General features: G+C 34.8%; 1 protein-coding gene across 2 annotated transcripts; it reads left to right on the top strand.

The window, feature by feature from the left end:
* The first annotated feature begins 1729 nt into the window (after window positions 1-1729).
* On the top strand, window positions 1730-23683 carry YIPF7 (Yip1 domain family member 7). Of its 2 annotated transcripts, XM_022565063.2 has the most exons (5): window positions 1730-2615; window positions 8467-8625; window positions 15316-15463; window positions 19879-20060; window positions 22615-23683. In XM_022565063.2, the coding sequence occupies exons 1-5, from the start codon at window positions 2500-2502 to the stop codon at window positions 22775-22777; spliced, it is 768 nt and encodes a 255-aa protein (XP_022420771.1). In that variant the 5' UTR covers window positions 1730-2499; the 3' UTR covers window positions 22778-23683. The 2 variants fall into 2 exon arrangements, with proteins under 2 accessions (XP_022420771.1, XP_089767993.1); XM_089911867.1 differs by lacking the exon at window positions 8467-8625 and having other exon boundaries at window positions 2498-2615; window positions 15318-15463.
* The last annotated feature ends 2425 nt before the right edge of the window (window positions 23684-26108 follow it).

Here is a 26108-nt window from a genome sequence, read left to right as displayed (position 1 = left end):
TTCTCAGAAGTTAGGATAGGAATGACAGTTCCAACCCTCTAATCACATTATTGGCTCCATTGGCAGCCAGCCCCCATCCTTAGGTGATGTCCCAAAATTACCTCATTAACATATCGAAACACCTTTGTCATTCTCAACACTTAGAAAATTCCAAGGGTTTTGGGAGCTATGAGTGAGCTATGAGCTATGAGCTATGAGCAAAGACCAAATATATATATGAGAAATGTATTTGGTCAACTGAATGACCATATATATATTTTTCTTATAAATCACAATATCATACGTGCCTTTCAGTGGTCAACATTGGGTCAAAAATGAGAGAGAACATGCCCTATAAATGAGGAGTGCTCCTAGATCACATTAGCATATCCATTTGGGGCTGTGATGGAGAAGTAAGAAGTAGGGAAAAATATCAGAGGTAGATCATGGGTAGTCTTCCTAAACGTCGTTTATATAAACTGAATGGTTCATATTTGGATAAAATTGATAACATTCATTTTCAGATTGTTGCTAAGATCATCATGCTAAGATCATGTACCATATATTGATTTTTACTGCGTATTATTAGGAAATCTTGTCTAGGGTGAATTACTCTCATAGGCTAAAAAGCAGAAGGAGTGTTAAGGCTTCTTTATTGTTTGCCTCAAATAAATGACTTTAAATCATTGTTTAAGGGCATATTAGTCACAGAAGGAAACTGAATCCACCATTTACTTTATCAAATTTTCTCTACACCATTCACTGTGTTTATACACTTTAACAAGTATTACAAGATACTGTGTTTGGCTTTTGGCAGGTTTTTGTTTGTTTGGTTTTTTTTTTTTTTTTGGCTGTAGCATCTGTTCAGAGTGTCAGAGTACAAATTTAGAAGCTTATATATATAGCCAGCAGGTCATCTTTTCATGAGCTGTTGTTAAAAATTTCTCAGATAAAGCTACATTTGTTGGAGGATCTTTCGACTAAAATAACATAAAGGTATGTGTCTGATCCTTCTAAAAAATTTGGCATTTAAACAAAATATAAAGCTGGGTTATGTAAGGACTTTAATACCTATAGTCATATTACATAAAGCTTTGCATGTTCTGAAAACTTACTGTATTTTCCAGTAAAATTACTCTCTATGCTTTATAATAACATATTTTCATGGACTGAGAAAGTTCTGCTCTTAAACTTTAAATTCTTTAAATTATAAGTTGTTAAAAGATTTAACACTCTCCTAGTCCTGATTTTAGTTTATATAATCATAGTTACTTTTATACACATTACTAATGAAAAATCTTGACTTCTTATATCAGATGTATGAATCTAATTTTAGAAAAGCTTTCTGTATTTTTACTGAGCTGAAAAAAATTTGATATATTTGACAACTGTTACTTGCATATTTCTGATTAATGAGGCCCTTAGAGCTAAGGCTGTTTATGCAGTTTCATTTGAAATTTATTGTAAGTAGTATGCCATAGATTTATTATAATTATATGGATTACTGTTAGTGATTTTTAAATTCATTCTTTTGAAATAGAAAGCTTTTCAAAGAAAAAATAAAGGTTAAAATGTTGAGTTGAAAACCATATCTGTCAGGTTGAAAATATTCTTTACTCCATTCTCTAATTTTCATCCAAAGAGACACTATTACCCACTTTGCTATTGTTTTCTTTCCCCACCTTTTCCTCCTGTCAAGTCTTTCTTTTTCCCTCTGCTATTCTAAACCGTTAGGTCTATATCAAGATCATGCACTCCTCTTCATTCCCAGAAGTGAATAAAAACTATGTAGATGGTGTATGGAAAGATAGACTCTGTTCCTGTAGCAGAATTGAGCCTTTCTCCCTCCGACTTAGCATAAGCCTAAGTGCAGCAGGCAGAGCAAGAGAAAAGGAAAATGTTTCAAACACCTTTTAGGAATTATAAAGTAGAACTAGGAGATTAGTTTTTAGAGTTTTGTCTATGTTTTGGGGAGAAGAGAGGTTGTTAGCACACTTTAAAGCTCTATGAGAAAATCAAACATTATTATTATTATTAGCTGTTTGCTTTCTGGCCTTGCAACAAGATATATATATATATATATAAATAGATAGATACATACACACATATATATGTATATATATGTATTTTTATCTCTCTCTATATATATATTCTTATAGTGGGGAACTAACATTGTTTAAGGGAAAACTTTCTAGATGTATACCAACTTTTAAACTTTTTCTCTTAAACTGCTGAGAATAAGGTATTAGGTGAAGAATGTTTTTTTTTCAGACCAGTTAAAGTCAATTTAGTCAAAGTCACAGTCCTAGTGAGTGAAAACTTCAGAAAAGTGAATTGAAGATATAGGTTTTGTAAATGACTTTCTAGCATACATTTCCACACCCTTCCCCCATTCAAAGACTACCTTGTTCTATAATAGGAATCCTGCCATAATCACAGCATCTATTAATCCTTGTAAGTACCTCAAGGGAACCTTTATTGACTCCTAAACTTCTGCATTTTTCACTCTTATTTTTCAGGATGTCAAACTTGGGACAATTTGACTCCGACTTTTACCAATCTAATTATAACATTGAAAATCAGGAGCAGAGTTATAATGATTCTAATGCCTATGGAAATCTTTATGGATCTAGAAAGTAAGTACTTGACACTGAGAAAATATGTTCTCATTTTAAGAATTCATAATATTTTGACAGGGAGTTTCAGGTAGGGAATTTCCCTTGAGGGAAGCAAAACCTCTCCCCACTGTATCTCAGTAAAATGCCAAAGAAGAAATGTTAGGAAAGGGCAGAGAAATGAATTCAGTTTCCCATGAATGGCCTTGATCGCCTCAGGCGATCAAGGTGAAAGACTTGTCGCCTCAGGTGAAAGACTTGCCTCCTCTTTTCAAAACATCACTTAACCAGGAGCATGAATACAGGCCCTGGACAAACAGAAAACATTTTCCTTTTACCTGATATTTCCCAGGATACTGCTCAAGAAACCGATTTTATTCAACTTAATAAACATTTACTGAGTGCCTGCATGTGTGTCAGAAATTAAGAAAGGCACTATAAACCTAAAGATAAAGAAGAAATCTATAATCTTTTCCCTCACAAAATTAAAAAATTTATATTGGAGAGGGGGACAATTAAATATGCTATTATAATACAGTGTGGCAATTCCTAACTGAAATCGAGATAAGTGTAATTCAGAATGTGTTAGTTATTTGAGTTGACAATTCAACTTGAGTTGAAAATAAATTAAAAAATGATTAAGAATTTAGTATTTACCCTCTACTACTGCCCCAAATAGGGCAGTTAGAATGAGAAGAATTTGGTTCAATCTGGCTCTGGTATTTGTTTTTTGTCACATTGGGAAAGACAACTTCCCCAGCCGAGTGTGTTAAACTGAGAAATAAGGATGTTAATAGTACCTATTTCATGAGAATTGTCAGAAGAACAATTGTGATAATGTGCAGGAAAGTGTGTGTTAAAGTAAAACCATTATAATATATATGTTATTTTTTCATATAACTATAGTTTGCAGTAGCAATGGACACCATTGCCAAGTCACTTAAACATGCATTTGGTTACACAGTTGCTTCTTTAGATGTTCTTTTACATTAGTGAACTGTGAGAAGGGACAGAGAAATTAAGGAATTTTTCCAAGGTCACACAGCTAGTAAAAAATGGGGTTAGGCTACTAGTCCAAGGTTGTTGGATTAGACTAGGGGGCATATAATTTATTGTAAAATCAAGACATTTTTGAGAGTAAAATGTGTGCTATTAATAACAATGTTGGTACAAATAAGAATAAACTGGATCATCTTAGACAAACTGGGATGTGTGGTTGCTGTGCCATTCCGACAAGTTTAGGGCAAATAACCACATAAGAAATACTTCAAATTTATTAATTCTTGAAGTTTATTTTTCGAACACAGGTAAGTACCTTGAAAACTCCAGAATAAGGAGGAAAAAACAGAATAAATACAACAAGCAGTGGGGACTCTTCCATTTCAACTACACCCAAGACAATTTGGATGTTGTTTTTATGGGCTGATGACTCCTGCAGACACAGGCAGATAGGTGCCGTTTTCACAAGCTACATCCTTACTACTCGTGCTGAACCACTTCTCTAAAGCGATAGGGAAAGGAATTGGTAACCAATGTTTTTAAAACTGTAGAAATTAAATATCTGGAATTTTATCTCCTTCATGCCCCTAGTCTATGTTGTATAGCATTAGTCAAATTGCCATAAGAACTTCTTAAAATGAAAAGCAATCCATACCTCTATCTACCTATCTATCTGAATATTATCACCAGGCAAATTAAATGTGTTTAAAATATTTATAAGAAAAATGGGGGGAAAGGATAAAGCTGTCTAGAATTGGCTCAATCATTGCTGAATCCAACAACAGAAAAAGAAGTTAATTTTATTTCATTTATGATTTACAGTTTGGAAGGTCGAGAAAAAACAGAAAAGTGTATGATGGCCCAGGGAGTAGTTTGAGCATGAAGGTATTACAGGACGGTAACTCAAAATATATAATTCACATGAAAGCTATCTAATAGGTTTTTTCAGCTCTGTGCTCCTGTTTTATTGAAGGGATCCAGTGGCCTGCTGTTCCTTTTCTCCCTTCTCTTCTCCAGATGGAATAAGCACCTGGGCAGCCATCTGCAATCCACATTTTCAGACTAAACGAAACTGAAAAGTCCAGTAAAAGAGAGACAAAGCTGTCTCCTTAAGCAGGGACTCAAACCACAGCCTTCTCCCCCCACCCCAGCCCACCCAATTTTCTTTCTCCATTTGATTGCACATATCAATGTTGACCAGAAATCGAGATGACAAGGAGATGGAAATTAATATAACCAAGTGAGGACAAGTTATGATTATATTGCATCAGGTTGATGGCCTGGCCTACTTCAGATGCTTAGCATTTAAATCCAAGTCCTGATTTGGATGTGGTAACATTTAAATTCCAACCCACACTGCAAGTCTTAGGAATTAGAAAAGGGCATATTAGCTGTGGTGCTTTTATGAGGTACATAAAACATGGAGTCAGGTCAGTGATTTACAAATGTGCATCAAATAACTCCAGAAACTTGATCTTTTATTCATACAGTGAATAGTTCAATTAAAATGTACCCCAAATCAGAATAAGATGCTCATCATACTGGCAAAAGACATAGGAATCCAGTAGCTAGTTATAATCAATTAGTCCCTCTCTCCCTGTCCCCTGCCCCATTCCCTCCTCCTCAGTATGAGAGCTCATTTTAAAACACTTGTTATGCTCAATGAATGGCGTAGTGATCTGAAAGCTGGTTGAATGTGCTTATTATGAATGAAGATATTTATATTTTTAACGAACTTTTCTTATTTTAGGATGAACAAGATGGAGTTTTCTCATTAAAAAAACAACTTAACTATCCAGTCATTCAGATAGGCATTATTTCCAATGACTGCAGCCAGTTTTCTGGGCTGTATATTCCCACTGCAGTTTCCAACTTCTGAAATGGGAAATCTATTCCAATTATTTAGAGTAAGAAATAGCTGTTTCTGCAGAAAGGTGACGACAACTGGAAAACTCCCTTTGAATGTTTCAGCAGGACTTTAACAGATAGATACTGAATCATCAGCTTTTCTGAATCTCTAGACCTGCTATTCCTTTAGTGTTTCAAGCATAGTTAATGGCACATCATTATGTGTACCCGCTGGCTGAGCCAGGATCTGGGAATGTCATACAAGCCCATTCCCCCAGGGATCAGACTGAAAAAGGAAAGGAACATCAATTGACCCTCATGATGGAAGTCCATATAGTTTTGGAAAAACAAAGCCTCTAATAAAATATGTACCTATTGATTATGTGATGCGACAGAAAACTGACTCTGTGCAACAGACATAATTCTGAAACCACAGAAAGTATAACTGAGTCTTCTAACAGTGATCTTCTGTATTTACATTGGAAGGTGAATGTTAAGTCCTGTTGTCTCAGAAACAGTTAAATATTTTTCCCAAGCTGGAGGCCATGCCGTATCTTAACACAATATCATCTAAGTAAAGACAAGCCTCTTCAGGCTGGTTGGAACTGTATAACCCCATGTATAGGTGGTGAAAAGGGGAATATTGAAGAATTAGTGAGCATTCAGAGGGTTTGTATATGGACCAGATGTGGCCATTGCTTCATGGCTTAGAGACGGAAAGCCAAGCCAGGCATGGGTGTAGTGGAGATTCTCCTGGTAGGAAAACAAAGGGTGGGTGGGATGTTGTCAAAGTCAGTCTGAGTGTTCCAGGGAAACCAAAATGGGAAAAAGCTAGAGATGATCAGCACAGAAGGAATACAAACTCTTGGCTTCCTATTAGTGTTATTTTCTCTGAGGAAGTGGCAGACTGGGAGACAGCAATTTGCAAATAGAGAAAATGTTGCTTCAGGGTGTGAGGAAGGTGTCTAGAATGCTTCAGTGTCAGTCTCGGGAAGAGAAGAGCATACAGATACTTAGCTAATGCTTATTGATCACTTTCTGTGTGTCCCACGCTAACCTAAGTGCTTTATTTATTTCAGTTAATTTAATTCATCATAACCTTTTGAGTTCTATTATTGTCTTCATATTACAGATGAGGAAACTGAGGCACAGAATGTGAAATGATTTGCCTAAGATTATAAAATTGGGATTTGAACCCAGGCAGTCAGACTCCAGGAGTCCTGTTTGCTAAGCACTCTACTTGGTTCAGGATACATCCTATGATGGGACTAGCATTACAGGCAGCAATATAATACACAGAGTTGGAAAGCAAAAGAAGGGAAAAATGACCAAGAATGTTGCCAGTCGTTCTAAAGGAGGCTTTTGCACTCACTTCACAGTTGTTTGAAATGATTTTTACAGGAATAGGAGATGCCTGTTAACAAAGGTAATATTTAAATCCTAGCAGCCAGAGTCCAGTGTTTATTCTGGTCTAATTCAGTTGAAAGTTGGAATAATGTGTTGAGTTAGAAATCATCAAAATTTCAGTATTTACCTTCTCAAAGAGCTAATTAAGATGCTCTGTAATCAAGGAAATCAAGGACCACTTTTTATGTTCCCTTCCTTTCCCTTCCCTTCCCTTCCCTCTCCTCTCTTCTCCTCTCCTCTCCTCTTGTCTCCTCCCCTCCCCTCCCCTCCCCTTCCTTTCCCTTCCCTTCCATTCCCTTCCCTTCCCTTTCCTTTCGGTAAAAACAATTTGAAATGACCAAATAACCTCATGGATGAGCCCTTTCTTCTTCCTTCCTTTCTCTTCCTGCAAGAAGTTATTTACTAAGATTGCTTTCCAACTTTCTCACACAAATGGTGAAATAAAAACCAAATAAAAGCACAATCAAGGAAATATTGTAATATGGTGTTTCAACAAAACTAAACTGCACATTTCAAAAGACGGACAGTGAAGCCAGCTATGGAAGACTTTTAAGTCAGGTTCTCAAAGATAATTTGATTGTCAATAACTGTCTGGGAATAGCCAGAGCTGAAAAGTCTACTCCTTGATGGACAACGGTCAGTTTAGGTGTTTATTTTTTTCCTATGAATTGACTACTATTAAAATTTTGATTTTTAAAAATTTTTATTGAAATATAGTTGATTTACAATGTTGTGTTAGTTTCAGGTGTACAGCAAAGTGATTCAGTTATATATATATATATATATATATATATATTCTTCTTTTACATTCTCTTCCATTATAGGTTACTACAAGATATTGAGTATAGTTCCCTGTGCTATACAGTAGGTTCTTGTTGATTATCTATTTTAAACATAGTAGTGTGTATATGTTAATTCCAAACTCCTAATTTATCCCTCCTCCTCTTTCCCTTTTAGTAACCATAAGTTTGTTTTCTATGTCTGTGGGTCTATTTCTGTTTTGTAAATAAGTTCATTTGTATCTTTTTTTAATATATATTCTACATATAAGCAATAGCATATGATATTTGTCTTTCTCTGTCTGTCTGACTTCACTTAGTATGACTATGATTTTTTACTTGCTGCCTCCACAGATTTATAGGGAATGTCCTGTTTGGTGACTGTCCCTGAAAACCAGTGAAAAAGCAGCATTGTGTAGGGATCAGGGCACTGCTCAGACAGTTTCAGTTCACAGTCCAGCACCTGAATGTTATTGTGTGTTACCAGGCAAGTCATTCAGTCTCCATGAACCTGTATTTCTTTTTCTGTAAGATGGGATTAAAACTACGGTTTTTACCTTGCAGAGTTTTAATTACGTGAGAAAATGTGAAGTAGAGTGTCCAGCACATTGTAAATTATCAATACATGTTAGTCAATATGGATCATTCTTCTAGAGAGTTTTCTCACAACTAGTCACTTTTTTTGATTAAATTTAAACGTCAAGCAAGTTAATTCTTTCATGGGTAAATAGTCATAAAAACTAGGAGAAATCATAAAAGGAAAATTGTAGTTTCCTTCCTTGATTTGTCATAATAGCCCTTTCTTAGATGTGTAAATATCAGTATTTTCCTTTTTCTAGACAACAAGCCAGTGAGCAGCCTCAGGCTGCCTTCGTCCCACCAGAGATGCTCGTGTCATCAAGTTATGCGGGACAATTCTTTCAGCCAGCATCCAACCAGGATTATTATTCACCATCTTCTTACATTGACAGTTTTGATGAAGAGCCTCCTTTACTAGAAGATAAGTTAAGGAAGTGGTATTAATGTGTGTACAGCTCAAAGAACAATAGCAATAATCAGCTCTTAATGTGCGCTGTCAGCATGCCACACACAGTGTTTTATGTGATTATTCCACATATAAACAAGAGTCTGCCAGACCAACACACTTAAACCTTTGGGAGTTTGTCTCCTGTATGTGTGGGGACAATTGGAAGTAGATACGAGCTATTGCTGTGCTAGTCTTGCAGTTTTTAAATGTTTCTTCACTGTTTCTTGAATGTGTACTCCCTGACCATATCTAGACAACAGTGAAGACATCTTTTGGCAGAGTGATTATATCAGAGTAACCACAAGCATATCTTACTATTTTCTGCTATGTTTGCCTGGGAGCAAAGTGGGTAGTTTCCCAGTACTCTTTTTTTGTTGTCATGGAGAAAAGACAGGTTTTTTTCCCTTCCTGGCTCATGTGAGCCCGCACATCTCAGATAGATACGACTAAGTGGGAAGGAATATGATTCCAGTAAATAGCACTGTTGGTGGCAAGGAAACCTAGGGACCCTTGCAGTTAAAAGTGGCCTCCAAAGATTTCAGGCATCTTCCATCCATTGATTTTTTTTTTTAATCCAGCCAATTTATATCTGCCACTTTTGTTCTTAAGGAATGTCAACATGATGCTAGAAAACTAAAGTTCAAGGAGATTTATATTTGGAAGCCAACGGGCTTCCCTGGTGGTGCAGTGGTTGAGAGTTCGCCTGCCGATGCAGGGGACACGGCTTTGTGCCCCCGTCTGGGAAGATCCCACATGCCGCGGAGCAGCTGGGCCCGTGAGCCATGGCCGCTGAGTCTGCGCGTCCGGAGCCTGTGCTCCGCAACGGGAGAGGCCACAGCAGTGAGAGGCCCGCGTACCGAAAAAAAAAAAAAAATTTGGAAGCCAAGGAGAAATATTCACAGGCTAACTGCTCTAACTCTTTTGTATGTAGTCCAGTGAAAAGGGATAGGCTAAAATTCCCAATATTTCACATCAAAAGATCATTGTTTGCTTCTTATGAACACAGCCAGCCACCTGATAGTAAAACATTCTTCTCTCTTTGCCTTCAATTTAAGAAAAGAGGAAAGATTTAAACCATTCAGAAAAGCACAGAGATTTATATAATCGATTTGTTGGCTCTTTAGAAGCCAGTTAAGTTTTTGGATCAATTACGCTTAACCAATTCATTCTAATTTGCCTCTGCATCTGATATCTAACACCTGAAAGTTATAAGCTATTCTCATCAAGAATTTTCCTTGACTCCACCAACATCTCTACATAAAAAAACCTATCAACTGACTAATTATAAAATTAATCTATATTCAAAATAGAAATTTGGAAAATATAGAAACATATGAATAAAAATATTTTAAAATCACCAAAAATTTTGTCTCTGAGACATATCATTAATAATTTGATGTAATTTCTTCCATCCTTTATTCTGTTTTTCTATGAATATATACATATATACACTAAAAAATGAAATACTATATTTCTTTGACTATGAATATATTGGTAAATACTTAAAAATAAAAGTTGGGTCATACTATGGGCATAAAGTTTTATATTTTTTAAAGTTACTTTATATCATAAGCATTTCTATACAGGCATTCTTTAAAGTCATTAAATGTTATTTGAAAATATGACATGTAATGGCTTCATAATATTTTACTATATACAAGTACTATAATTTAAATCTACCATAGAGGTCATTCTTTATAATCAATAATGCTTTGGTGAATATCATAGTAAAAACTTTGACCTGTACAGAATCTGTCCTTAGGATGGAATTATAACATTGGGATTACTGGGTCAAAAGTCATTTATACTGTCAGGCTCATCTAGAAAAATAATGAGCCAACAGACCTCCATAGTAGAATATGAAATGTCTTTGTTAATTTGATAGGCAAAAAGGCAAAAAAGAATACTTTTTATTTCTTGGTTACTAGAAAAGTTAGACTTTTTTTTCATATGTTTATTGACTGTTTTATATGTTTTTTTCGTATGTTTATTGTTTTACATGTTTTTACTTCTTTCTGTTTTTCAAGTTCTTTGCCAGATTTCCTATTGGAATCTTAAGATTTTTCCTTTCCTTTTTTATTTATAGAGATATTTATATGGTAAAGATATTAATTATTGTCTGGAATATGTATTTCAAGCTTTTTTTTCCTAGGTTGTGTTTGCCTTCTAATTTGTTTGTGGGATATTAGGGCATATAGTCATTTTATTAATCATGTTTATGTTTTTAACTCCACAATATTTTTCTTGGTAACTTTTCTTTCCAATTGCTCTTTTGTTTAGAATATATTTCTCCAGCTCTAGATACTGCTTATATCCTCTTGTAGATTCTTAAATTTTTAAATTATCTTTTTGTTTTTCACTTAAATTTTTGATTCATTGAAAATTGTTTTAGGTTAGTACATGAAGTAGAATTTAACTTTTTTTTTTCTTTAATGATTAATCAATTTTTCCTGTAACATTTACTGAAAATAATCTTTTCTACTTGTCTCAGATGCCTCCATTCTAATATTCTAAACTCAAATACATTCTCCCATGATGTCTTCTTAAATTTCAAATAGGAAATATACTAGATTTCCCCTCCTACTACATCTCAGAGAAATTCCTAGATTGTTTTGTTTTCTCTTTGTGATTATCTCCACCAAATATATTGTATATTAGAAGAGAGAGTATCTGATATAATTTTGCATTTTGAGTCTATGAAATTTCTAGACTCTGATCCAATATGTTCTTCAGGCTGGGTGACTTTGTGAAAGCCTCAACCCTCATCTGTCTAAAAGATATAAAAAGACCATAGCCAGGATTTCTAGGATAAGATGATAAAAGACATTTGCTAGTTTTTATTGAGCGTACACCAAAACAACCTATAAAATTATGAAGTTATAATAATTAACATCCCTTGCACAAAAACATGCTATTTGAAAGTGCACTCATTTATTCCTTAAATACTTAGTTGTCTAAAAGACTTGTTTCGTTTTATGTAAGAATAATAAACTTTGCTATTTGATCATGTATAATCAATGTTAACAAATGCATCTTGAAGAATAATAGTCAATTCAAATCTGTCAGACTAGAAAAATTACTGTGATATTTGGTATTTACATTTGTCACATAGCCTGATGTTTACATTTGAAAGGCCAGTGCCACAATTTGCATAGTAAACAAAGATATTAATTCATTTTTATAACATATATATTGTATACTTTACTACCACTAGATGACAGCAAATCAATAAATTTTGCATTCAAATTTCACAGCAGTTTCATCTTTTTTTATCTTGTAAAATAAGTTGTTATATTAGGGTATCTACAATTGATAAATAGGTATCTCATTTGCATACCTTATAATAAATTTGAAAACAAAGTATTATGGAGATGTATTTTGGTAAAAACCACATAAAATATTTTTTCTTATGAAAATATTTAGTAGGTCTTATGTTCATTCATTGTTTCATGACTCCATGTTGAAACATGCAAAAGTTAATTATGCCGTCAAATAAATGGCTGATATCAGTAATAATGTCTCATAAAGCATTTTCATCTGGGTTTCTTCAGGAATAATGATTATGCTTTTTGAAGAGAAAGGCATTTTGAATTAAAGGCCACTTTATTGTGGTAAATACTGAAAACATATTGTTAACGTAAATATATAAATTGAAAATAAAGTTTGAAGACAACATAAGCTTCAGGTGAAATTCATTTAAACTATAGTATTTCTCAATTTTTAAAATCTTCTGCTATTTTAAAAATCACATTGAACATTCTAACCTATTTTAAGTTGGTGAACTACTCATATATTCCAAAGTGTATGTTCATTAAGAAATATATAAATACACTGTGAAAATAAAAAGGGAAGTTGAAATGTAAATGATTTGCTCACTATTTATTTAATTCAAATTAAATTCAAATTGTTTCTTTTCAAGCTTGGGTTGGCTAGCAATTGTCAACCTGGATGTGAAAAGAGTGAAAGATACACTTTCTATCCTAGTTCGGGCAACGTCTGGCTGACCTTTTAAAAATGTCTAGGCCCCTGTTAGAGCAAGGTCCCTGTATGTCATGGTGATCATTGAAAGTTCATCTAGTATTCTGTGTGTAGAATGTCAGCTTTGCAAGGTGTTTAGGTGGTATACACAACTATAAAAGAAGTTGAATTATACCCTGTCTCTGACCAAAGAGCGTTACTAAATCCTGGGAAGGGAAGTTGAATGGCAGGTACCAATGATTTAGGGAGACAATCCTTCACATGGGAGAGCTGGGCTCACTTCAAAAAGCTACAAACCTTATGAGATTAGAAGCACATTGACTCGACCGCAGCTATATGATTAAAAGCATGGGTTCTTTTTTTCTTTTGTACCCTCTTGTTTTGTACCCTATCCCTAGCCCCTGGCAACCACTTTTCTGCTCCAACTCTATGAGTTTGACTTAAAATTTTTTTAGACTCCACATACAAGTGATACCATTCAGTATTTGACTTTCTCTGTCTGGCTTATTTCACTTAGAAAAATGCTCTCAAGGGCCATTCATGTTGTCACAAATGACAGGATTTCCTTGATTTTTTATGACTGAATAGTGTTCCAATGTGTGTATATATATATATATATATATATATATATATATATATACCACAACTTTTTTACACATTCATCCATCAGTGTACACTTTGGTGGTTTCCATGCCTTGGCCGTTGCTGCTTTCAACACGGGGGTGCAGATATCTCTTTGATATCCTGTTTTTGTTTCCTTCAGATATATTCCCAGAAGTGGCATGGCTGGATCATACAGTAGTTTTATTTTTTATTTACATTTTTTTTTTTTTTTTTTTTTTTGCGGTACGCGGACCTCTCACTGTTGTGGCCTCTCCCGCTGCGGAGCACAGGCTCCGGACACGCAGGCTCAGCGGCCATGGCTCACGGGCCCAGCCGCTCCACAGCACGTGGGATCTTCCCGGACCGGGGCACGAACCCGTGTCCCCTGCATCGGCAGGCGGACTCTCAACCACTGTGCCACCAGGAAAGCCCAGTAGTTCTATTTTTAAAAAACATTTTGAGGAACCCCCATACTGTTCTCCATACTGGCTGCACCAATAAACATTCCCACGAAGAGTGTACAAATGTTCCCTTTTCTCCACATCCTTGCCAACACTTATTTCTTGTCTTTTTGATGTTAGCCATTCTAACAGGTGTGAGATGATATTGTGGTTTTGATTTGCATTTCCCTGGTGATTAATGGTGTTGAGCACATTTTCATGTACCTGTTGGCCATTTGTATGTCTTCTTTGGAAAAATTTCTGTTCAGTTCTTCTGTCCATTTTTTAATTGGACTATTTTATTTATTTAGTTTTCTATTACTGGCTCTGTGACTTTGGAAAGGTTCATCACTCCAAACCTCGGCCATCTGATGCACAAAGTAGGAATAAAATAACAGTACCAGCCTCAATGCATGTCAGTAAGACCAACACATGTAAATCTTGTAAGGCTTACAGCAAAACTCAGTAAAAATATTCAGTTAAAAAGAATTCCACTCTTTTTAGCTCAAATGTATGTACTTTATAGTAGTTTAGCTCCAGTTTTTCCTAACCTCCACCTCACCCATATTCAAATTTAAAATGAGAGAAGGAGGGTAACCAGCTTGATTACTGGTTCCTAAGTAGTGACGTTATATTCTCCTTTGTGAATGTCCTTTTTTTTCTACTCCAGATGCATCTTAAAGTTTATCTTTATAAGAGTGGTGAGAAAAGTAACTGGTGTGATGTTGGCCTTTATTTCTATATTCAGTGGACGTCAAATGGCTGGTTTTTTTGTTTTTTTTTTTAATGAAAAAGATATAAGAGGAGCAGAATCTAGCAGCGGGGTCTGTAAAGGGGCAGTCAGAATTCTTTGAAAAACAAGGCATTGGAGAAATAATTAGAAATTACTAATTGAGTGTAGACTCATGGACACTGAGCCCACTGCTTTTGGATATTTTATTCTAGCATCACCACTCATAAAAGGGAAAGGTTAATTGTCTCAAGAATTTAATCTCTGAATACACAGACTCAACAACACAGAGCACTGACCTTATTAAAATATGTATGCACGCCATGATTGCTTTTATTTGCTGAATGAGCCATTGCCTTTTCTCCTCTGTGGAGTTTCAGGCAGTTAGCATGGTATTGCTCTTCTCATCAGGTGGAGTATAAGTAAAATCCCAGACCTAGGCTAAGTGTCTTTAGATTAGATAACAATGCTAATTGAAAATTATGCATGTTTGGTAGGACAAGTTTCAGAAGTGTTAGCGATAGAAAATGCAGGAAAAAGAAATATCTTAATGGGTATTAAGATGGGACTTTTCGTTTGTTAGCTACCATTATATTTTTGTTTTTACTGTATAATGTCCATTTCCTCATTTTTGGCTGCATTTTAAGCTTCTATTTGCTGCAGAAGGCAGGGAAATTTTTCCTTGATGGAATTATTTCTCTAAAATATATCTTTCAGCTCATTGTGTGGGAATAAAAAGTCTTTTTTTGTTTCAAGGTTGCTATATATTACGTAGAACTTTAAACTATGAAGGTATAACAATCAGATTAAAGTGCTAAGTAAATTAATAATATTTGTTAACTTTAATTAAAGAATATTACTCATGTTTATTTTTCTGTATTTATATTATCTCCTCCCCCTTCTTCTTTATAGAACTTGGAATTAATTTTGATCACATACGGCAAAAAACATTGACAGTGTTAAACCCACTGAAGCCAGCAGATGGCAGCATTATGAATGAAACAGACCTCACTGGGCCCATCCTGTTCTGTGGGGTCCTAGGAGCTTCCCTACTTCTGGTAATGGACAGCAGCAAGCACTACGTATTCCTTTTCTTTTCCTTTTTTGAAGCTAACATTGGTTTATCTAAGTTTCATGTTTACAGCATTATATTTCTACTTCTGCATACACCACAGCCAAGTACCAGATTTTAATGCATGTCCTTTCAAATGTCATTTTTTAAGAGGTCTTTGTAAATATGGAAGAAAGTATATCACTTTATGAAGTGAAAATTGTTTGATTCATAACTACATTTTTTCTTGGTGAGAGAGACATATTTAATAGAACCGTAATGACAAAGAGAAACTGCCATCGTGTATTACAACAGATAAAAAATGTAAATTTAAATAGAATTTCAAAAATCAAATCACCAAGACAGATTTTCAACAAAGCAGGAAATCACATAAATGATTTTCTTGTAATTAAGTCTTTTTTGTTGTTTAGAAAAGACTGTCGATCTGAAAAAGTTGGAGGAACACATGGATTTGGGAAACAGAGGGCTGAAATTTTATTTCTTGTTTTCTGTGAGATTTCTGTTGTGACACTGGACAAATCCCCTCTATTTACTCATCATTTTAATTGCTGGGGTGTATCTATCTCTAGACTATTTCAAATATTCTGTTAGGTATGAGATGAGTCTCCTTGTTTCTGGTTAGGCTATTATGAATAAATTGACTTGCAACGATAAGCCGTGATTTGTTTATTCAACCTGTATATTTCCCCTATCATTTTAGTTTTCTGTTTTTTATGAAGGCAATTTTTCCCCTGACATCTCCATTTGTCTTGTGTATGGGCCTCTTTCATTCTTTAAATCTGGGAGTAATGATATTCAGAGTCATCAAAAAAGAAAAACATATTTCCACCTAGGTTAAGTTTAGAAGGTATTCTAGCTTATAGTTTAGAAAAATGATTTCTCCACCCAAAAAAGGGAAGAAAAAGAAGAAATGAGAAAGGTCTATGATTTTGTATTAAGGAAGTAATGACAATACATTAAAAACAGAGGTTGAACAAGATGGTCAAGCCAGTCTGACAAGTACAGTTTCATTAGGGCACAAAGAGATAAACTTGGCAAGAGAGGTAATATAGGAAATTAAAGATTCTAAGAAAAGTCCTTAAAATAACTACTCATTTCACTTTCCTTTCTTACAGCTATCCACTTCCCTAATGCAACTATACTTCTCAAAAATAGCTGTAAAATGTATTTGCAACTAAATGAGTCTTCACTTTTCATTATTAATTACATAATACTAATCGAAATTCTGATAGAAATCTAATTTCTGCATTGTAGTGTGGTCAATAATCACATCATATTTACCCAATACAATAGTACTTAGTTATAGCATCTTATTTCTTCCTTTGAACTACAGCAAATGCAAATACTCAAATAATCTAACACTATATCAACCAGAGTTTTAATTTAGTCTCTAACGTCCCTTCTGTCTTTGTCATAGTAATTTGATAATCTTGGATTAAGCTGCTAAGTAAGACCATGTCAATTAATCAAATTGTCAGAAACAATCAATTTAATATATTAACTCATCTTTCTTTTTCAGGTAATTTGTAATATAACAGCTGTTTGTTTTTCTGTAGAAAATATTACTATTACCACCTCTTAAAGGAAAGCATTAATCCCATTAAGGTCTTTTTTGGGTACATAATGTTAGTTGGAATTATTTAAATATCCCCTCTTTTGTTTTAAGTGCAAAGTAATACAGGCAAAGAACTCAACTGAAAGTGGAAAAATTGGATCTGCCCCTAACTTTGCCTCCAGGTGTGATCCTGAACCTTTTTTTTGTTTTCCTATTTCTTGGCCTTCATTTTTTTCATTTTGAAGATCAAAAAAGAGGTTTATATAAGTGGTTCTTAAGGTTCGTTTCAGTTGTGAACTTTTAGGGAATGTGTAAAAGTGCATATTTTCTCAAACTTTTTAGGCAAATATTTTCACTTCAACTTTACCATTAGATGTGGTTACTTCAGAATTGATTCTGATACATGTAGAACAATAAGGACCGAAAAACTCCACTGGATATTAATAAAGCCAAATTTAACTCAGAGTCCATTTGAGGCTGTTAACCCTGCCCTGGATATCTAAAATTAAAATGTAAAAGTTGATTTTATGGGCTGGTATATGCATTGTACTAGAGAAAGCAAAACTAAATCCAGAAACAATATTCAAATCTGTTCATTATCTCTGGAGGCGTAAGATTCATAGTCACATACTCATCACTTTTATGATTTATAATTATATAAGGCACAACACCTTTTAGTGGACTTTCTTCATGTTGAAGGAAGCAAACTAAAAAGAATTGCTTCAAACACTCAACACAAATTTAACTTTACTTATTCTTCCTCTTAAAATTATTTTCACCCCCCAAACCATGAACACAAGTGTTTTAAAGCTATGGCTCCATTTAATTTTTCTAGTAGAGCTAAGAGTGTGATCTGGAAAAGGAACATGCACAGCCAATATAAAAGCATAATCAGAAGAATAAGAAGTATTTCAAGTAAAGATGTAGTAATAAGGGTGGTACAAGGCTGACCTAAAAATTTTTGAATTTAAAAAGAAATTGAACATTTATTTTCCATTTCAATTACAAGTCCTTGTTAGAATTTGAAACAACTTAAAAAATGGGACTGGCCCTGCCAGATGGAATTGTACCTCAAATTAGATAAACTAACAAGAGTAAGAGATAAGGCGAGAGGTCAGTAACTGATATGGAAAAGGACAATTTTACTACCAAATTAGTTTTATCAGCCCTCTATTTACCCTATGCACAAAACTGGTTAGGGTCATGGACCAGCTATGAGTCCTTTGGGTACAGGGAAGTTGTGTTTCACCATTACAACTATTCCTACCTCAGAATTATCCCACCCAATTAAAATATTAAGTAGAATGTTTCTCTAATACATGAAAGTGATTTGAAATTGTCACTATTTTCCAAGTGGAACAAACTCACCCAATAGAGCAGTACATAACTGATGTGTTTCTTTTAGCACGCCCATTAGCATTATTGGCATTATTTCACAAAATAGCCAGGAGGACTTATTATGACTAATGCAGCAAAGAATTCTGCAGCATAGCCCAGGGACATTTTGTGAAAGAACTTTGTAGTGATCAACTTCCCCAACTGCAGAGGAAGAAAACTTCAAAATAGCCGGACAATTTTAAACATTAAAATGGTCATGATATTCTCCATTAATTAATTACAAAATAAATATCTCTTTATTCTGTAAGACATAAGGACAGCTATGGAGCAGAAAAAAGGACAGCTAAAAAGCTCTCTCCCTGAATCAACTTACCAGATCCTTTGTTGTTTTCAAATAATTCCCATGAAAACTGGAGTCAGCCTCCTCAATCTTTATCTAGAATTTCTAACCAGCTTAATGTATGTATATATAAATGACATGCATTCTTTACTGGAGCTTTGGCATCCTCGGGTAGCAAACATTAAAATATCCTCTGTTGAATCAGTAGTAGATTGTGACTTTCCCTGGATGAGTTTAACGGTGCTGGCTCAGGAACAAGTCTCTAGTGCTCTGTGGGTGATGGCTATTTTGATGAATCCTCAGGTCAGTGGTCTATCCTGAACACTACTGACTTCCTTTAACAATACCTCTTTTGTGATTTGCTATCAGTTGGTTTATATAAATCAGTTTTTCATAAAGTCTGTTCAGTTAAGCTGGTAATAGGCATTATGAAAACAAAGGATTCTGGGGTCAGATAAGTTTGGGGTATACTGGCTTAAATAAGGTTAAATAAGTCCCCTTGTTTATGACTTGTTAGAGCTCCTGCAGGTGTTAAAGACCTAAATTTTAGGGCTGGACTGCCTGGGTTCAAAACTGAGCTCCACTGCTTACCATTATTTTACCTTGGGCAAGTTCCTTAACCTCTCTGCACCTCAGTTTCCTCATGTGTATAATGGGTACAACAATGGTACCAACTGATTATGTTGTGTGGATTAAATAAATTAATATATGTGAAATCTTTAGAATAGGACCGAACATAGTAAATCTGACAGATGTTTGCTAATATTACTAATATATTTTGTAAATCTCCAAGACTAAATTGGAATGTTTTCATTAACTTATTCATTCATTTAATTGTTCAACAGATATGGGGAGAAAAATATATCCTTGCCTATGCCTAGTACCCCAATAGGCAATCTATGATAAAAAATATAAATCTGGAAATATAAGCACGCTTGTGCCATCTCACGTATAGTTCAAGGGGGGGGGGTGGTGGTGTTTGTTTTCATGACCTGAATCTGTATTACAGGCAGTATTTTTTCCAGAACTCCCAGTCTCGAGACTTATACTACAAAGACATGAGCAGCATTGAGCTGATTGATTCAAAAATACTCTCTGCTTTGTTGACAATCTGATTTCTTCTTGATGTTTGTTCTATGTTCAAACCGTTTTCTTCCCGTTGTTTCAGGCAGGAAAAGTCCAGTTTGGTTACGTGTATGGCACGAGTGCCATTGGCTGCTTAGGGATTCACGCCTTACTAAACTTGATGAGCTCTTCAGGGGTGTCCTATGGCTGCGTGGCGAGTGTTCTGGGTTACTGCCTGATACCCATGGTCATCCTGTCCGGCTGTGCCATCTTCTTTTCACTGCAGTAAGCGTCTGTGTGTGCTAATTGACCCGACCTGCACAATCATCACTAGGGTTTGCCACACCAGTACAACAGTTAGCCTCTTTCTGATCATGTTAGTAGTGGGATTGGGGAAACTGGCTATTAAAAGCTATATACAGATTCAGGAAAGTAGGTCGGTTTTGGCTCAGGTGCTGTTCCTATTTCGATGATTTAAAAAATAAATTAAACGAAGTTATCTTTAAAATTGGCACTTTGTAAGTTGTCACATTCTTCAGTATGAACTATTGTCATGGGTAATATAACCAACAACAGAAAATTCACTTGTTTGAATTAAGAAGAGTAAGTGCCTGGTGCACACTGACAAATTGCTTCAGCTCCCAAGCACTCTGCCTTCTAGGCGGGAAGCAAGTATTCTTTCTCAGCTGGACTCCTTGCAGTGCAGAATTCCCAGGAAGCCTAATGAGGATATTACTGCTAGAGAACTTTATAGCATATATGCTCAGTCAATATTTTTTTTCTTTTTTACTTCCTGGGCAGATAGTATTTGCAATTCAAAAATATTAATGAGGATTCAGTAGATACGCTTCTGTCGGGCACTTTCCCAGGGCAGTGCATATCACTACCACTTTGGTTGGGAAGAGTAAGTAATTACATAGTCCTTTGTCACCTGCCATGCTCTAAATCCAATTAGAAATAAACATTTGCCATCAGTGCTCATTCTTCCACATCCAAAGGAGACACAATTCACATTTTTTTTCTTGGATAATCCAAGTTTTAGGTTATCAACACTATACTGGATAGGATACTACATACAGAATTTTGCCAATGCCAGATAAACATTTTAGAAAGACTTTAATATTTTTGTTTAGATATAATCTCAGATATTTTCTTCATAACGTTATTGAGAATGACATAGATGGAAATGCTTTTTTTGTTTTAATATGGTTTCATTTTGAAAGTAATAGTCTTGAGAATAAGAGAGCAAACTCTTACTTTACCAGCGAGTGCTTAACACTTAAAAGAGAGGAATACAACAGAAAATGGAAACTTTGAATGTATAAGTACAACGTGAGTTAAAGGTGTATTTATTGAGTCTTGTCCATGGAAAAATTCCACTTTTTGTATATCATGTTCCTTAGCAAGCTGTTCTGTTTACTATGTTGTTTGGTACAGATGTTTGACAAGTTACTACAGAGTTCAGTTTTACAACTTCCATTTTGTCAGATGCTTTTGCCAAAGAATACTATAATGATCAACCATTTAAAAATTCTAGGTTTTAGACATTATTTCCATCAAAGTTTAGCTTTGGGGTATCTTAAATGACTCCAGATTATTAGGGAAAGAAAATAAAAACTACAACTCTTGAATTTTGAGAATCATCAGAGGTCTGGACATTTTTCATTAGATTTTCATTCTGAAATGTAAAGGATGAATTAGAAATCCTTTAAATTATATTAATGGGGAATAAGCTATCTGATCTCTAAGACCATTAAACTGAAATTGCCTTTTTGGGCATATTACTATAACATTCAAATGAATTATATATAATGTCACATTTTTGTTCACCAAAACCTGTAAATTGAATCACTCTAAATTTTATTTCTAATAGATATTAACTAAACCTACAAATGTAATATTTACTAGAGTGTTTTAAAATATTTTGGGTTTGTTTATAATCTAAGGCATCATAAGCTATACTGTACACTTTTTCACTTGTTTTGCTTTGGTTCAATTATTAAAAGTAGGTATTTCTGTCATTCTCACAAATAATAAACACAATTCTCAATTTCAGATTCAGCCAGGATCAAGTGAGGCAGTATAGTTTGACAGTGGCTAGAACAATATGCTGGTACTTAGCAGCACTTGCCCTAATGACCATTTCACTTTGCAATTTTTTTAAGTCACTTCACTCCCATTTCTTCCTAAAGAACCAATTGTCTCCACAGTTACTTTTTGAAGATACCAATTTGAACAAATCCATTTTGATATTATAAAAATCCACACGTTTATTTGCCAAAGTGATCTTCAGCAATGAGGTGGGAGGCCACACACATCTGTGCCTTACTGCTGCATCTGTTCCCTCTCTGAGCTGTGTCAGGCTTTGCTGTCCTAGACAAAAACCCAGGACATGGACCTGGGAGCGCTGGGGAGTAGGAACCCCACTGGAATGCGAGTCCAGTCATTTTTCTGCTCATACTGGGGGTAAATTTAGGAAGCAAGTGGGGAAAAGAAATCTGTAGCTGTAAAAGAAGTCTCTAAACATAGCTTATATAAAAGAATTTCGGAAGTTGGGATTTGAATGTTGACTCATGAGAGTGACAGCAGGTCAATTCTTCTGTTTCCAATAATCTGAGTTTTTACCACCCTATAAAATATTTAGCTTCTAATGGTGAACTTGATTCAAAAATTTTCTAAATAGCTGAGGCCTTTGAGTTCCTGTGGTTCCTCACCCTCCTTTTACAAATTGAGAAAGTGGTTATAAATATTGTACCAAGGACATTTCAGAGGCAGCTGTGATTCAATAACCTCTTTTTCTCCTGGTGTAAGATAACCATCTCCTTTGTCTTTGCTCTAGGGGCACCTTTGGAACTGTGTTGGCACTGGTCATCATTGGCTGGTGTAGTCTCTCAGCCTCCAAAATTTTCACTTCAGCCTTGGCCATGGAAGGACAGCAGCTTCTCATTGCCTACCCTTGCGCCTTACTTTATGGGCTTTTTGCCCTCCTAACAGTTTTCTGAAGATTATTTGAGATGGCATTACAGGATTCTATTTGTTTGTCGCTCAGATTATCCTGGAAATGTATTGGCATTCACATTTGGTCATATGATTTCTGTTTTATCGCTGTTGAGAGAATAATAAGCAGAGAGACAAAACAGCACTTAAGGATGGGGCTTTAATAGGCTGTTTGGTTTGAATGATGATTTGCTTATTGGTTGGTGCATTAAAACAATTTAAAATACTTTAAAATAAAAAGGGATATAGTTGTTGTACTGATGGACCCTGCTTTTCTCAATGGATGTATTTCTGAGAAATTGTAAGTAAATAAAATCATATGCTGACTGGGTAGAGGCAATCTACAGTGAGCCTTTTGAGAAATCTTCATGACAGTTCAAGCTGTGTACAAGTTGTTTAAGTCACACTGTCCAGGGCCTTTGGAGAATTTCAGGGGAGGTGTTATTTAGGGTTTGATTCACCTGAGAGTCAAAGAATCTCCTGCCTTTCCATTCATTTATTTTCACAACTATTGTTTGGTCCCATTTGAACAATGCATTCACTCACCACTTTTTCAAGCCCTAACTTCCTTCTTACTTGGTTTAGATGCCATGGTCCATTACTATAATTTCTCCCTTGAATAAGTATATCCTCAGTACCCTTGCCATTTTGCCCCCTGAATAGATGAATGCGACTGGAGGAAATGCCACTTGTTTCTATTTTATTATATGACTACATCTTAAATGGCTGCTCAGTACAACCTTTTGAGTCCTATTACATTATCCTACTATTGATAAATACACTTTCGCACTTTCTGAGACGATTGTTTCACACCATTTCTTCACTGCTCAGATCTCCAATACTCCTTTCATACTGTTAGTTGATGACCTTTCTTACTTTATTGAAAGAAACACCTAGAAAAAAAGTGTGTCTTCCCATCACCAGATATATCAACCTACATGCATCTTTATAGATACATGTATATATCTATAAAGACGTGTGTGTATGCATATGTGCGTATATATATATATATATATATATACACACACACACACACACACATTCCCCCTATAAAAGCCAGAGAAATGGGCCATAACTGAAGAGTGATATTGAATCAAAGGATTTTTATTTTATGGTAAGAAACATTGAAAGATATTTATGTGCTGCTATGAATAATAGGTCAAGAGGAAAACACTGGTTATGCAGGTGCAGGGGCTGGATGTGGAGAAGAAAAGAGACAGTGACAAGGGGGAATGTGTGATGGAGTTATTATCAGAGATAACTTTTTATTTGAAAGACCTATCCATATGGCAAGGAAAATATCTAATTACCAAACATCTGCTCTTGTGATTGTCCTGTGAATCACCTCCTCCCCTTTGAAGCTCCAGACCCCTATCCCATTCCTTAGCTCAAGATGGCATATAGGCCTCAATTGTTCAAATTGTCTTTAGGTCTCATATCTTTGGGGTTCCTGTATGTATGAAATTAAATTTGTTTTCTCCTGTTAATCTATCTTATGTCAATTTAATTATTTGGTCAGCCAAAGAACCTAGAAGGGAAGAAAGAAAAATTTTTCCTCCTGTGCAGTGGGTGTTGATAATTGTAGTAAATAAGACAACCATGGCTGCAGCCCTAATAGAAATTACTTTGGGGGTAGGAAAAAAAAATAGACAATAAACAAGTAAACAATAAATAAACAAGATAATTACAGAAGTATGAGAAGAATGCTAAGGAGGAATATGTTGAAAAGAAGGCAGCACTGTGGTAAATGTCAGACTTCTGTACTTTATAATTCATTAATTAACCTGTTAACAAAGCATGGAGTTTCCTTAAGTTCTTGCTCTTTCTATTTGGACTAAGATGGTCTTCTTACCCTTTGCTTAAGTGAGATGAAGCAAGAATGCTCTTTATTATAGTGATTTCTCTATGGTATATAGTCCTATTTCTTAGAGGTACATTTACATTATGGATTTAAATTTTTATCTTTTAGAAAGTTCTTTAATTAAAAAAAAGTATAGGCAAATATTGCTCTAAATTCAGGATGTAGGTTGACATTATTTTTCTGTGCATAAAAACAGTTATACCCAAAAAAGTTTTGATTTTTTTACTATGAAAAATTATAACATCTGTATAAAAAGCCCCATAAACAAAATACTAAATATTTCATAAGAGTAAGAAATAGGAATAAATTCATTTAATAGTTCATAATGGCAGAATTATGAAATACCTAAGTATGAATGTAAAAATAAATATAGATGATCTCTATAAAAATAATTATAAAATATTAGAGGCACTTTTAAAGAAGACTAGATATGTAGACAGATATCCTATATCACAGGATGAGAAAATTGGACTTTGTAAAATATTGTGCCCCAAATAAATGTATAGACTTAATATAATTCCAATTAAAATTCCAGGAGTAGTTTTCTTTAAATACTTTAATACAAAGTGACTTTAATGTTAATCTTAAAAAATAGGCAAAGGTGTAACTGTGAAAAAATGAAACAATCCAAAAATATATTACTATAGGCAGTAAGTTAAATCAATTATTGTTTATCTCTATGGTTGAATGCTAGGTAACTACATGAAAATATTTTGGAAGAATGATAATATGAGAAAATGGATGCATGAAATTTGCATAATTTTGATATTTACTCAAGTCTTACTAGGGGTTGACCTAGATGCTTTACTTTATTGACTCACTTCATCTTCACAATACCTCTATGAAGTGCTCTTATCATCACCTCTGTTTTACAAATGAGGCTACTAGTTACAGATCAGCTAAACCACTTGCCCAAGGTTATTCAGCCAAAAAACAGAATTTGAATCAGGAGAGCTGCATTCCAGTGTCCATAACCACAACATAACCCTCCTGTTACTGAGCAAAAACCTAATTGCATCTTCTCATGGCCATCAACATGTCTACTACCTCTTCTACTCAGATCATCCTTTTCCCTTGACCTTAGTCAATACTGGACAGAGGCAAAGAGTTTTACCTGCCAGGGAAAAATAATACAATAATAAGATAGAAGACGAATCCAGAGTATCTAACAGGACTAAAGAGATACCTGCATGAATCCTGGGTCCATTTCTGAACTCTAGTTGAAATAAGCTATGCAGATTCAGATCTAGTTGGCATTTGAGTAGAAAAATCTTGCAAAATATAGGCCTTTTCCCTCATTGCAAGTAGTGTTTGCATTATATGCATTTGTATGGAATAGAGATATTTTCCTTTGTTAATGGTGATATCTATTTATGGTCAGTAGGATGTATTACAGAAAAAAATGACAAAGTGAAAGGAAGCCATTTAGGGTACACAACTAGAAATGTTTTTTTTTTTTGGTTGAATAGACCCTA

Source organism: Delphinapterus leucas, chromosome 5 (assembly GCF_059928025.1).
Source record: "Delphinapterus leucas isolate spDelLeu-1000000601 "Yukka" chromosome 5, BTC_Dleu_Yukka2, whole genome shotgun sequence".
In the NCBI taxonomy this organism is placed as follows: Eukaryota; Metazoa; Chordata; class Mammalia; order Artiodactyla; family Monodontidae; genus Delphinapterus; species Delphinapterus leucas.
Note: the sequence above shows the minus strand (reverse complement) of the source record. Positions and strands in the feature narration are given on the sequence as shown.